The sequence below is a fragment of the Hyla sarda genome, chromosome 5, assembly GCF_029499605.1.
Source record: "Hyla sarda isolate aHylSar1 chromosome 5, aHylSar1.hap1, whole genome shotgun sequence".
In the NCBI taxonomy this organism is placed as follows: Eukaryota; Metazoa; Chordata; class Amphibia; order Anura; family Hylidae; genus Hyla; species Hyla sarda.
Genome location: NC_079193.1, coordinates 134,541,508 through 134,556,404, shown reverse-complemented (window position 1 = coordinate 134,556,404; position 14,897 = coordinate 134,541,508). Strand labels below are relative to the sequence as shown.

At 44.2% G+C, this 14,897-nt stretch overlaps 1 protein-coding gene across 23 annotated transcripts in view; it reads right to left on the bottom strand.

The window, feature by feature from the left end:
* Window positions 1–5,280: 5,280 nt before the first annotated feature.
* Window positions 5,281–14,897, bottom strand: part of IKZF1 (IKAROS family zinc finger 1) — a 373,972-nt gene continuing 364,355 nt past the window's right edge. For all 23 annotated transcript variants that reach the window (XM_056520296.1, XM_056520301.1, XM_056520299.1 and 20 more), the window contains one exon: window positions 5,281–6,807. In XM_056520296.1, the coding sequence (XP_056376271.1) occupies window positions 6,104–6,807 (704 nt within the window). In that variant the 3' untranslated portion in view covers window positions 5,281–6,103. The remainder of the gene's footprint in view (window positions 6,808–14,897) is intronic.

Genomic DNA, 14,897 nt, shown 5'->3' with positions numbered 1-14,897 from the left:
ACAGAATACTATGTGGCACAGCTGGCTCTCATACTTTTGTAGTTATAACCTTATCTCTGTAGTTTTGCAGAGATTAGGTTATAAAACAGAAGTAAGCTTATAACAAAACAAATGCTATGGCTATTAAGAACATAAGCCAGAAAACCGGTGTCTATACACTTATCTACATTTGCCAGGTACTGTCTTCCAAAATGTACCATGTAGAATCATTTTTGAATAAAGTTGTACTGAAAATGTCCAGATGAACTCTTTAGTACAGTTGGGTCTACTGGATTTTGACATATTCTGACCAATATAAAAACACATGTTGGTTTATATGCTTGGAGATTTCCTTTGCATATACAGTGAGGTGTGTATCAAGATTAAAGGGATTATCCAGGTTTTATTTTTTAAGGGCCCAAAATGCACTAAAATAACAGTTTTCAGTGGTCTCAGTGTCATGGGCCATACTTCCGGCATCACTGCTCAGTGATGGGAACCATCTTGCCCAAAGTACAACTTGTGACGTCTAATTCAAAAAGTGGGGTGCCGATGAGACCCTGAATGAGGGATCAGCACAGGACTGGAGAAGTAAGTAACTGTTATGTTAATGAACCCCAAATTTGTTCAAATAAACTATATAAAACCTGGATAACCCCTTTAATCTATAAATGCTGTTTGTGTATTGTTTAATCACCTTACCACTTTAAATACAGTAACAAAGGACACTAGAATAAGACCCTACACATACAGCAGTTAAGTACTGTTATAGTGATAACAGTGATAATATAAAACCATAAAGGCCCTTTTACACAAGCAGATTATGGGGTGAATTAGCAGTCCTAGAAATTCTGTTCCTGATGATCAGCCCATGTAAAAGGGCCAGCGACCAGCCAATGAACGAGCAAACGCTACTTTTAGTTCCAATAAAAACATAATTATTGGCTTCACATCTCCGTGTAAATAATGATGAATTTAAAGGACTACACCAATGATTGAGCCATTAAAGGGGTACTCCGGTGCTTAGACATCTTATCCCCTATCCAAAGGATAGGGGATAAGATGCCTGATCGCGGGAGTCCCGCCGCTGGGGACCCAAAGGACCCCCGTGATCTTGCACGCGGCACCCCCGTTAAAATCAGTCTCGGAGCGTACGGCATGTGACACAGGGCATGTGACATCACGCCTCCGCACCCGTGTGACGTCACGCTCTGACCCTCAATGCAAGCCTATGGGAGGGGGCGTGACAGCTATCACGCCCCCTCCCGTAGGCTTGCATTGAGGGGTGGAGCGTGAGGTCACATGGGGGCGGAGGCGTGACATCACACGCCGTCGGCCCTGTGGTCACCAGTAATCAGACCCGGAGCGAACACGCTCCGGGGACTGATTTTAACTGGGGTGCCGCGTGCAAGATCACGGGGGTCCTTTGGATAGGGGATAAGATGTCTAAGCACCAGAGTACCCCTTTAAAGCTTTGTAAACAGGATCTGGCACTCATTTCCTACAGTCAGCCCATGTAAAATGGCCCTGGGGGGCCTAGCGATAAATAGCCATAACCCCAATGCTCCAGAATGTATAAAATGGCAGTTGGCATTATAAATTAGGGAACAACAATAACATATTAAGAAATTATCCATTCAAGTATCATCATAAAGGGAAGAATTTATCATTAGCGCAGATTTTTCCGTGCAATGAGAAACCTGCTGCGCAATTGTGTGGTTTTCCCAGCTGCTGCACAAAATTTGTTGCACATGTCACTTAAAAAACATTTGCAACCTACTAGTCCCTGTAATATAATAATTCCAAAACTCTTTGGAGGGCTAACCCTCCTTGGGGACTAGTACCCTTCTCTAGGGTCTCATTAAAAACACTGTTTTATTGGTATGATTTAAAACTGTATATTAGTGTATGGACAAACAGTGGTTAGCATACAGCCCTTGAGAAAGCCAAGTTATCTGGTGAAACGTTGGGGAGGTTGGTTAAAATTTTTAGACAGAGACTCTATGTGGGACCATAATAATGAAAAGATGCATGATATTTGGGACCCTAAAACTCCTGAAATAGAGATATAAGTTGATGGGGATACCCAAATAGGGATATAACAGAGGGCACGAAAGAAGACCCCCGATTAGTTAATAAGGTGTGAGAGACCTTAAATCACCCCATAATTAACTCTTTGTAATCAGCAGTAACTGATAAAAAATCATGTGTGGTGCCCAACATTTACAAGTTGGTTAATACCACAGAGAGTCTCTGACAGTTTTAATCACTGTTTGTCCATTCACTAATATACGGTTTTAAAGCATACAAATAAAAGAGTGTTTTTAATGAGACCCTAGAGAAGGGTACTAGTCCCTGAGGAGGGTTAGCCCTGCAAAGGGTTTGGGAATTATTTAGTCTACCCTGGGACTCATGAGGGATTATTTGAGCCTGCAATATTATGACTGTATTTTTCTTTAAAGGATAAATCCAGTGGATTCTTTGTTATCCCTTATGCCTGGATTGCCAGAATAAAAATAATAAACACACCTGGCCGGACGAGAAACTAGTTGCCTCTCCTCCTGTGTGCCCCTGCGTCCTGAGAGTGGCTGCTCTCTCTCCCCGCTTGTCTGGAATTGCTTATTCCCATGTTTGCTGCTCCATCCTGCTTTATGGATTAAAGTTATTACTTCTGGGACCTCCATTGTGGTGAGTGCGATTCTTTCCATACTTCTACTGCTATTGAAGTTACCTTTTTCGCTTGTTTGCACATACCGTGCTGAAGCTGCATCTCCACTCACTATCCCTCTTGTCAGCAGCAGGTGTCCGTTAATAAGACTTTCCCTTGTGAGCCTATACTTACTCAGCAGTGCCTGGTAGTATTCCTTTTCTGCTTGTACACTTGTGGATAAAAATAATAAACTTGAACTTAACTTCCACTGCTCCCCTGATGGCGCCAATAGGCCCGATCCTTTTACAGCTTTTGGTGCCAAACATGTAAAACTGTGGCTCAGCTAATTGTCGCCCGCAGCAATGTCCCACCTTTTTCGGTGATAGGCTAAGCAACAGTGTCATGGAACATGTCCAGACCCGGCTTTCTTCCTGGTGCCAAGGCCCCATACATGACACTGCCACTCAATCTATCAGAGGCGGGACATTGGTGCAGTTGGCGGTTAGCTGAGCCACATTGTTAGAAGTCGAGTACTAACATCCAGATAATCACTGGAGCTGGAGGACAGAATGGTGATATGAGTGGCTCCGGGGGGAATGGCAGAAGGTAAGTTAATGTTTATTATTTTTATTCTGGCTCCGTGAGCATAAGGGATAAAGTAACATTTCTGCCGGAGTTCTCCTTTACAACCTGTTTCAAACAAGTATGTTACAGCTCTGCTGAAATTACATATTTAGTACTAAGATTAGGATGTAGTGCTGCAGGATTAGGACAGAATTTCACAATTTCACAGGACAGATGTCCTTGGGTCTAAATATGGGGTTTGTAAAGCTTTGAGATACTTGTGTGCATGAACCCTTCTTAAATAGTCAAAAGACCTTGCACATGTTTTCATGTCATATATTCTTATGTGTGTGAGAACAATAATAATTTCCCGGTATGGTTGCATTTGGGAGATTTATCAAACACAGAGCAAGGATAATATAAAAAAGATTTCTACTATAAACAAGTTGATGCTTTTATTTAAAAAAAAAAAATAATAATAATAATTTGATCAGTTGTCATTACACAATTTCACCCTTGCATCATTGTTGAGAAAACTCCCCCACTGCATTTAGGCTCTGTTCATTCTAAGTCAGACATTTTATTAGGAGTCTCCTTTGTCAGATTTCCTAGTTTTTAACTTAAAAAATAATGGAAACTATGATTCATATGTGAACAGTGTCTATGAACAAAATGTGTGAGTAATTGAGCCTATTTAATTAATAATTTTCAGTCATTGTTATTGTGTTTGTTTTTTGAACTTTTATATTATAGTGAAGTATATACAGTCATGGCCGTAAATGTTGGCACTCCTGAAATTTTTCAAGAAAAGGAAGTATTTCTCACAGAAAAGGATTGCAGTAACACATGTTTTGCTATACACATGTTTATTCCCTTTGTGTGTATTGGAACTATAAAAAAATCACACCTGAAAGCAGATAAAAAGGAGAGAAGTTCACTTAGTCTTTGCATTGTGCGTCTGTGTGTGTGCCACACTAAGCATGGACAACAGAAAGAGGAGAAGAGAACTGTCTGAGGACTTGAGAACCAAAATTGTGGAAAAATTACCAACAATATCAAGGTTACAAGTCCATCTCCAGAGATATAGATCTGCCTTTGTCCACAGTGCACAACAATATCAAGAAGTTTGCAATCCATGGCACTGTAGCTAATCTCCCTGGGCATGGATGGAAGAGAAAAATTTACGAAAGGTGTCAACGCAGAATAGTCCAGACGGTGGATAAGCAGCCCCAAACAAGTTCCAATGATATTCAAGCTGTCATGCAGGCTCAGGGAGCATCAGTGTTAGCGCGAAATATCCATCGACATTTAAATGAAATGCTATGGCAGGAGACCCAGGAGGACCCCACTGCTGACACAAAGGCATAAAAAGCAAGACTACATTTTGCCAAAATGAACTTGAGTAAGCCAAAATCCTTCTGGGAAAACGTCTTGTGGATAGATGAGACCAAAATAGAGCTTTTTGGTAAAGCACACCATTCTAATGTTTACTGAAAACAAAATGATGCCTTCAAAGAAAAGAACAGTGAAATATGGTGGAGGTTCAATAATGTTTTAGGGTTGTTTTGCTGCCTCTGGCACTGGGTGCCTTGAATGTGTGCAAGGTATCATGAAATCTGAGGATTACCAATGGATTTTGGGTCGCATTGTACAGCCCAGTGTCAGAAAGCTGGGTTTGCGACCGAGATCTTCGGTCTTCCAGCACGAAAATGACCCCAAACATATGTAAAAAAAAGCGCTGGAGAGTTTTGAAGTGGCCAGCAATGAGTCCAGATCTAAATCCCATTGAACACCTCCGAAAAGATCTTAAAATTGCTGTTGGGAAATGGCGCCCTTCCAATAAGAGAGACCTGGAGCAGTTTGCAAAGGAAGAGTGGTCCAACAATCTGGCTGGGAGGTGTAAGAAGCTTATTGATGGTTTGTGCAACCAAATATTAAGTTAAGGGTGCCAAAAATTTTGTCCAGCCCATTTTTGTCCTTCTTTTTTGGTTTAGTTCCAATACACACAAAGGGAATAAACATGTGTATAGCAAAACATGTTACTGCAATCCTTTTCTGTGAGAAATACTTCATTTTCTAGAAAAATTTCAGGGGTGCCAACATTTACGGCCATGACTGTACAAAAAAGACTACTATGAATAGTCTAGCTCTTCAAGCTCTATACAATGGTAGGATTGTTCGTGAGTATGTACAGAAATGTAGTTAAAACACTCTACTGCAGAATTTTAGAAGCATACAAAATGAGAATAACGCCCCTCAAAAATAATGTTTATACCAGAACCTATAAATAAGCCCATATTATACAATTATGTAGTATGCTACTGTCAGTTTTGTAAAGAAATGCATTTATCAATAACATTATATTTATGGCGATATACTGTATATACTGTAATGTATAGTATTTACCTTAAATATTTATTAAGTTCTGTAACGATGAACTAAAAATGAACATAAAAACTATTCCCTTGAACAACTCTTGTGCCTGTATGCTACAGCATAAAGCTTGACATGAATTATATACTTCACGAATTCATGTAACATTTGCAAAAAATAATAATAATTTATAAGAACTCTTTATTCTGCATAGAAATGCCTATATATATAATTAGAGATGTGTACAGTGGACATATGCTAGCTATAAACAGTGATGTAAGTTCTACATTTCTTAATACAAAGACTTTTCAAAATATCTTCAAATACATAATGCTCAAAAATGAGGCACCATGTTACAGTAACAATAAAAAGCTTGTAAAAAATGCATGCTGTCTTGAGAAAAAGTAGTTCAATTGTTTTCTGTAGTAAGGGGTATGCAATGTTGTATTCATAGATGTTTCATGAAATGTTCCTCTTGCAAAACAATTGTGCTTTTTTTGTGTGGAACATGATAATCAAGGCATAGTTGATGTTGTCTCAACCCATGTTGAAACGATGTTCACCTCGGGTAATATGTGATGAAAACTCATATCTATCTTGGCTCTGGTAACCACACATGTTGCACTCAAATGGATCACGAAAACCATGACAGCCCATGTGGATGGTGTACATCACATGATCCAAGAAGAGGACTCGACAGTGCTCACACTTGTGGACTTTTACTGCTTCCCCGCTACCACTGATAACTTTGAAAGCATCTTGAGAATTGTCATTGGCAGCTCTATACACATCAAATGGCTTATTTTCTTTTACAGACAGCCCATTTCTGGTATGCGGTGCTATGTGACTGGTCAGATATATAAGTCCTCCCCTTTCTTCATTGTTGCTTTCAGTGTCTGTGGAATCTTGACAGCTATTACTTGGGGAAACTTCTTTCTCAGAAGAAATGGATTTAACCTGGGAAAGTAACAGCAGGTTTTCAACTGCACTTTCATGGGCTGCCTGGTTTGTGTGAGATGCAACATCAGGATGGGGTTTATGCAGAGAATACATTGTGTTAATAGCTGGAACCACTTCAGGGCCACCTGGTGGTGTCTGAACTAGTGGACGTAAGGATTCTGCTCCTAAATATGTAATTGCATTATTGATGGCCTGATCCATAACATGTGTCTGCATAATTTCATTTTCTTTTTCAAAATTGCTGTTTGCATCATATGGTAGGTCTGACAGACGTTTCTCACCTAAGAAAAACAAAATATTATTAGCTATATAGTATAGTTAGCATCTTGATACTTTCAAAAGTTATAATATTAAAATATATTTGACCTTTTATGTGTAAAATAATACATTTTAAATAACACATTATATATATATGTATCTATTATATTATCTTGCATTCATAAAGCTTTCAGATCCTTTTTTCCACATTTTGTTATGTTGCAGCCTTGTGCTACGGTAAAACAAAATTCAAGTTTTTTCCCCATAATAAGTGAAAACAGAATTTAACCCCTTAAGGACCGGGGTTTTTCCGTTTTTGCATTTTCGTTTTTTGCTCCTTGCCTTTAAAAAATCATAACTCTTTCAAATTTGCACCTAAAAATCCATATGATGGCTTATTTTTTGCGCCACCAATTCTACTTTGTAATGACGTCAGTCATTTTGCCCAAAAATCTACGGTGAAGCAGGAAAAAAAATCATTGTGCGACAAAACTGAAAAAAAAACGCTGTTTTGTAACTTTTGGGGGCTTCCGTTTCTACGTAGTACATTTTTCGGTAAAAATTACACCTTATCATTATTCTGTAGGTCCATACGATTAAAATGATACCCTACTTATATAGGTTTGATTTTGTCGCACTTCTGGAAAAAATCATAACTACATGCAGGAAAATTAATACGTTTAAAATTGTCATCTTCTGACCCCTATAACTTTTTTATTTTTCCGTGTATTGGGCGGTATGAGGGCTCATTTTTTGCGCCGTGATCTGAAGTTTGTAACGGTACCATTTTTGCATTGATAGGACTTATTGATCGCTTTTTAATGCACTATTTTGGACTTTGGAATTTTTTTGCGCGCACGCCATTGACCGAGCGGTTTAATTAATGATATATTTTTATAATTCGGACATTTCCGCATGCGGTGATACCATATATGTTTATTTTTATTTACACTGTGTTTTTTTTTATTGGAAAAGGGGGGTGATTCAAACTTTTAATAGGGGAGGAGTTAAATGATCTTTATTCACTTTTTTTTTTCACTTTTTTTTTGCAGTGTTATAGGTCCCATAGGGACCTATAACACTGCACACACTGATCTTCTATGTTGATCACTGGTTTCTCATAAGAAACCAGTGATCAACGATTCTGCCGCATGACTGCTCATGCCTGGATCTCAGGCACTGAGCAGTCATTCGGCGATCGGACAGCGAGGAGGCAGGAAGGGGCCCTCCCGCTGTCCTGTCAGCTGTTCGGGATGCCGCGATTAGCCGCGGCTATCCCGAACAGCCCGACTGAGCTAGCCGGGAACTTTCACTTTCACTTTTAGCCGCGCAGCTCAGCTGTGAGCGCGCGGCTAAAGGGTTAATAGCGCGCGGCGCCGCGATCGGCGCTGCGCGCTATTAGAGGCGGGTCCCGGCTTCACTATGACGCCGGGCCCGCCGTGATATGACGCGGGGTTACTGTGTAACCCCGCGTTATATCAGAAGAGCAGGACCAAGGACGTACCGGTACGTCCTTGGTCCTTAAGGGGTTAAGAAAGCTTTGCAAATGTATTTAACCCCTTAAGGACCGGGGGTTTTCCCATTTTTGCATTTTCGTTTTTTTGCTCCTTGCCTTTAAAAAATCATAACTCTTTCAATTTTGCACCTAAAAATCCATATTATGGCTTATTTTTTGCTCCACCAATTCTACTTTGTAATGACGTCAGTCATTTTGCCCAAAAATCTACGGTGAAACGGGAAAAAAATCATTGTGAGACAAAATTGAAAAAAAACACGCCGTTTTGTAAATTTTGGGGGCTTCCGTTTCTATGTAGTAAATGTTTCAGTAAAAATGACACCTTATCATTATTCTGTAGGTCCATACGATTAAAATGATACCCTACTTATATAGGTTTGATTTTGTCGTACTTCTGGAAAAAATCATAACTTCATGCAGGAAAATTAATACGTTTAAAATTGTCATCTTCTGACCCCTATAACTTTTAAATTTTTCCGCGTATGGGGCGGTATGAGGGCTCATTTCTTGCACCGTGATCTGAAGTTTTTAGCGATACCATTTTTGCATTGATAGGACTTATTGACTTCATTTTTTCATAATATAAAAAGTGACCAAAAATGCACTATTTTGGACTTTTGAATTTTTTTGCGCATACGCCATTGACCGTGCAGTTTAACCCCTTAACGACGCAGGACGTATATTTACGTCCTGCGCCGGCTCCCGCGATATGAAGCGGGATCGCGCCACGATCCTGCATCATATCGCGTCGGTCCCGGCGCTCATCAACGGCCGGGACCCGCGGCTAATACCACACATCGCCGATCGCGGCGATGTGCGGTATTAATCCTTTAGAAGCGGCGGTCAAAGCTGACCGTCGCTTCTAAAGTGAAACTGAAAGTGACCCGGCTGCTCAGTCGGGCTGTTCGGGACCGCCGCGGTGAAATCGCGGCGTCCCGAACAGCTGACCGGACACCGGGAGGGTCCTTACCTGCCTCCTCGATGTCCTATCGACGAATGACTGCTCCGTGCCTGAGATCCAGGCAGGAGCAGTCAAGCGCCGATAATGCTGATCACGCCAGTGATCAGCATAGGAGATCAGTGTGTGCAGTGTTATAGGTCCCTATGGGACCTATAACACTGCAAAAAAAAATATTTAAAAAAAGTGTTAATAAAGGTCATTTAACCCCTTCCCTAATAAAAGTTTGACTCACCCCCCTTTTCCCATAAAAAAAAATAAAACAGTGTAAAAAAATAAAATAAACATATGTGGTATCGCCGCGTGCGTAAATGTCCGAACTATAAAAATATATCATTAATTAAACCGCACGGTCAATGGCGTACGCGCAAAAAAATTCCAAAGTCCAAAAAAGCGTATTTTGGTCACTTTTTATACCATGAATAAAAAGTGATCAAAAAGTCCGATCAAAACAAAAATCATACCGATAAAAACTTCAGATCACGGCGCAAAAAATGATACCATATAGGTTTATTTTTATTTACACTGTGTTTTTTTTATGGGAAAACTTTTATTAAGGGAGGGGTTAAATGATCTTTATTCACTTTTTTTTCCACTTTTTTTTTGCAGTGTTATAGCTCCCATAGGGACCTATAACACTGCACACACTGATCTTTTACATTGATCACTGGTTTCTCATAGGAAACCAGTGATCGATGATTCTGCCGCTTGACTGCTCATGCCTGGATTTCAGGCACTGAGCAGTCATTCGGCGATCGTACAGCGAGGAGGCAGGTAGGGACCCTCCGGCTGTCCTGTAAGCTGTTCGGGATGCCACGATTTCACCGCTGCTATTCCAAACAGCCCACTGAGCTAACCGGCATGGTTTCACTTTCACTTTAGACGCGGCGTTCAACTTTGAACGCCGCGTCTAAAGGGTTAATAGCGCGCTGCACCGCGATCAATGCCGCGCGCTATTAGCCACGGGATCCGGCCGTTGTTAGAGGCCGGGCCCGACCCGCTATGACCCGTTATAGATAGGGAGCGGACACATGACATTCCAGTATGTCATGTGTCCTTAAGGGGTTAAAAAAGGATAAAAGATAAGATCTCACAGCTGACAATGCATATAGAGAAAAAAAACAAGTCATGAGGTGGAAAGAAAAATGCCTGAAGAGATCAGAGACAGGAATGTGTGGAGGCCCAGATCTGGAGGGTACAGATGGGAGAAACTTCCAGAAGGTCAACCAACACTCCACAAATCTGGGCCAAAAAAAAAAAAAAGGAAACACCTATGGGACTCTCAGACTGTGAGAAACAAGGTTATTTTATCTGAAACCAAGATTGAATTTTCTAGCTTAAATTCTAAGGCAAATTTAAGCTTGGAACTTCCATTGCAGCAGAATCCCACACTTTGGAATTTCAGCGTCGGAGCTTCCCCCACAGAAATTTCGCTGCAGAAAGAATGATCTTGCTCAGTCGTGGTCCTAGCACCAACTGCTTCAGTTGGCGGAGGGTGCTCTTGAATTCTGGCAGGAGAGTCCGCAATGTGATCTCAGCCATGTCTGGAGGAGACCAACACGTTCAAATAAATGGGAGCTCAACCATGTATTTGTAACACAGGGGTGCTTTAAGGTGCAATACATGCCTAAACTAAAACAAAGAAAAGAGAAAGCACCACAAAGGTGCACACTCAATTGCAAAATATAAAATTAATATGCAGCAAAAAGGGACATAACAATTAAAACCACTTAACGCACCACTACAGCAAGAGGGGACTGTTTTTTGTCAAGCTTGGGGTGCTCTTCAGTTGCGGGGGAGACTGGTAAGCGTTAAGGAAAAGCAGAATAGAAGAAAGTACCAAGATATTATTAACAACCTGATCCGTCCACCGCTAAAGCCAGAGAGTCTTGCAACTTCGCGACAAAGCGGGGAACCCTCCTGTTGTGGCGAGACGCAAAGAGATCCATGTCCAGGGTCCCCCAGAGATTGGAGATCTGTGCAAACACCTCTGGATGGAGAGACCACTCCCCCGGATCCGCCAAAGAGCGGCTGAGAAAGTCCACTTCCCAATTTTCCACACACGGAATGTGGATTGCAGAGAGGGCAGGAACTTGAGCTTCGGCACAGATCAGAATCCTGGAGACCTCCATTATTGCCGAGCGACTTTGTGTGCCGCCTTGGCGATTGATGTAGGCAAGACGTGAAGAAATCTATGTCAGGGGTCCCCCAGAGATTGCAGATCTATGCAAACACCTCTAGATGGAGAGACCACTCCCCAGATTCGCCGAAGAGCAGCTGAGAAAGTCCGCTTCCCAGTTTTCCACACCTGGAATATGGATCGCAGAGAGAGCAGGAACTTGAACCTCGGCCCAGATCAGAATCCTGGAGACCTCCTTTATCGCCGAGCGACTTCATGTGCCGCCTTGGCGATTGATGTATGCAACAGCTGTCGAGTTGTCTGACTGAACTCAGACTGGCTGATCCTGAAGGAGACTCTCCCAGTGGAGGAGGCAAAGAAAGATGGCACAGAGCTCCAGAAGATTGACGGAAAGCGGGATTTACTGAGGGGACAAGCGACCCTGGACCGTCAGGTCCGGAAACACACCTCGCCAGCCCTGGAGACTCACATCATTTGTGACGACCTGCCAATGGAGGGGGAGGAAGGACCTCCCCAGAAGAAGAAGGGGAGAATGTAGCCACCAAAGAAGGGACCGCCAAACCGCCAGAGGCAGAAAGATCCGCCGATCCGGGGAAAAGGGAGACTTGTCCCACCTGGCCAGAATGGCCAGTTGGAGGGGACGATAATGAAACTGGGCGAAGGGAACTGCTTCCATGGCAGCCACCATCTGGCCCAGAACCTCCATGCAGAAACGAATTGGAATCAGGGAGGGGCGTCATAGACGATGGACACCCAGCTGCAGAGAGCGCCGTTTGTCTAAAGGAAGATGAACACGGGCTACTGCTGTGTTGAAAAGGAGACCCAGAAATATCAGAAACTGGGAAGGGGACAGATGAGACTTCTCCCGGTTGATCATCAGCCGAAAGAGGACAGCGTCTGAAGCGTGATCCTTAGGCTCTCTAAGTTTTGGGGCCTTGATTAAAAGGTCATCCAGGTAGGGGAGAACTGAGATCCCTCGGCTCCGAAGGATGGCAATCACTGCCGCCATGACCTTGGTGAAGACCCTGGGATCCATGGCTAAGCCAAAAGGGAGAGCCACAAATTGTAGGTGGCCTGTCGGAACAGCGAAGCAAAGAAAACGCTGATGGGCCGGGAAAATAGGGATGTGGACATAGGCGTCCCTGATGTCCACCGAAGAAAGAGGCCACCATGGATCGGAGAGACTCCATTCGGAAGTGACGGAGACGCAAATGACGATTGAGTAACTTGAGGTCCAGAAAGGGGCAGACCGTTGTTCCCAAGAAGGAAGGCTCTAAGAGGTTCGAGTAGAACCCTGAAAAGCGCTCCCCTGGTGGAACTGGCACTGTAACTCCCTGAGAGAGGAGTGTACGGAAAGCAACCTGAAAAGCAGCTGCCAAAGAAGGGGAATGAGGAGGGTGGGATCAGAAGAAACGGTTCTTGGGGATGGAAGCGAATTCTATCCGATAACCCTCCGAAATGATATCCCGTACCCAAGAGTCCTGGATCTGAGCCAGCCAAATGTTCCGGAAAAGAGACAGGGGGCCTCCCACCCGAGAAGAAAATGTGGGTGGGGGTGCCCCTTTAGGAAGAGGAAGGCACCAGGCCTGGCAGAAAAACTGCCAGATCTGTTGTCTGACTTCCAGGAAGGACATGCCTTGAAAGAGGTGGCTTTCCGAAACTGGGGGTGCGCCTGTTTGGAAAGGCGACCCGATTCAAATGGCCGAAAGGGCCGAAAGGAAGTCGCTTTCCAACGGGGGGTCAGATCAATGAGTGATCTCTTTGAAGCAGCATCAGCATCCCACGCTTTCAGCCACATGGAGCAGTGAATGGTAACCAAGTTACCCGAAGCAAAAGCTGCGCAGCGAGCGGACTCTAAGACCGCTGAGCAGAGAAAGTCACCGGCCTGAGAGAGCTGGCGAGCCACATCCTCCAAGTCCTCCCTGGGAGCACCAGAAAGGATACCCTGGTGAAGCTGGGAAGCCCAAACCGAAACAGCCTTGACCCCCCAAGCGGAAGGAAAGGTGGGAAGCAATGAGGACCCTGCCGCTTCAAAGGCAGATTTCGCCAAAATATCCATCTTCTTGTCCGCAGGATCCTTAAGTGATGCTGTGTCCGGAAGAGGCAGAGTTTTGGATTTTGCACAGATGGAAGACCGGAAAATCACCCGTAGGTGGCACTGTCTACTTGGAAACCAGGTCCTGTGAAAGGGAAACTGAGCTTGAACCTTCTTGGTTCCCTGAATCTTCTTCCCAGATGTTTCCAAGCCACGTCCAACAAGGCGTCAAATTCCGCATGGGAACTGAAAGCCTTGGGAGTACACCGAGAGCGGCGAAAAGAAACTTCCGGATCAGGATCCGAAGTTTTGGGGTCCTCCAGCTGACACCAATCTGTCCACCATTTTGGACCTTGCATGATGTAGTCCTCATGATCCGAGGCGGAATCTGACCTGTCATCCGCTACTTCCCCTGGGGAGTGGGAACCTGCGTAGGCAGCCTTGGACAGAGGTGAGTGAGATCTGGAACGAGGGGACGGGGACCTAGAACAATGACCCGGAGAACGGCCCCTGGAGAGGGGGCACTGCAGGTGAGCTGGGGAAGAGGAGCGAGACCTGTGGGAAGAGTGACTACCCCGGGTGTGCTCTAGAGAAGAGCCAGAGGTAATTACCTTAGAATGCTTGTGAGCACGGTCGAATAAGGGGTCAGGGCAGACGGACAGACGGAGCGCGATTCCCTGGGCGAATCCCACAGAGAAGACCGCTCCAAGGCAGAGGCCACTGATTTGGAGATCTTAGCCAATTCTGAAATCGACTGGGTAAGGGAAGATACCCACTCTGGAGGAGGGACAGGGCCCACGCATTCTGACGGAACATCAGGAGATATAGAAACAGATGGCATGGCTAGCTTGGAGGAGCAGGCGGAGCAGGTGGATTCAGTAGAACCACCAGGAATTTTGGACTTACAACCCACAAAAGCATAGTAGGTGACCAGGGCCGTCGCTTGTCTGGGGGGGGGGGGGGGGGGTCGGGTCTGGGCGAGGGTCGGGTTTGGGGTCAGACATAGCTGGTAGCCAATTAGTCAGTAAAAAGAAAAAATTGGAGCAATTTCAACAGGTCTGTGTCCCACTTGTATAGCAGAGCTGAGGAGACCAGGAGCAGCTGTGTGATGCACGCAGCAGAGAGAAGAGGGGAGGAGCTAAGAGCCCAAATAGCAGGCCGTCCCCCATTGGATGAAAGTTGACCCACCAAGCGAGACTATAGGCTGGACGCAGAAGCTCCGTCCCCACCCGCCGGCATGATAATGAATTAACTTGTGCGGCCAGTGAAGTTAAAAGATGCCAACCGTGCAAGTACGGCAGTGGCTGGCATCCCGAAAAGAAAGAGGGAGATGCTGGCCAAGATGTCAGCCGCGCGAGCCGGCTGTGGCCGGCGTAACGAAGTGAAAGTAAAAAACGTCGGCCGCGCGATCGGAGCTGCGGCTGGTATCTCTTACCCCCCGTTATACAGTTCCAAGCAAGCAGT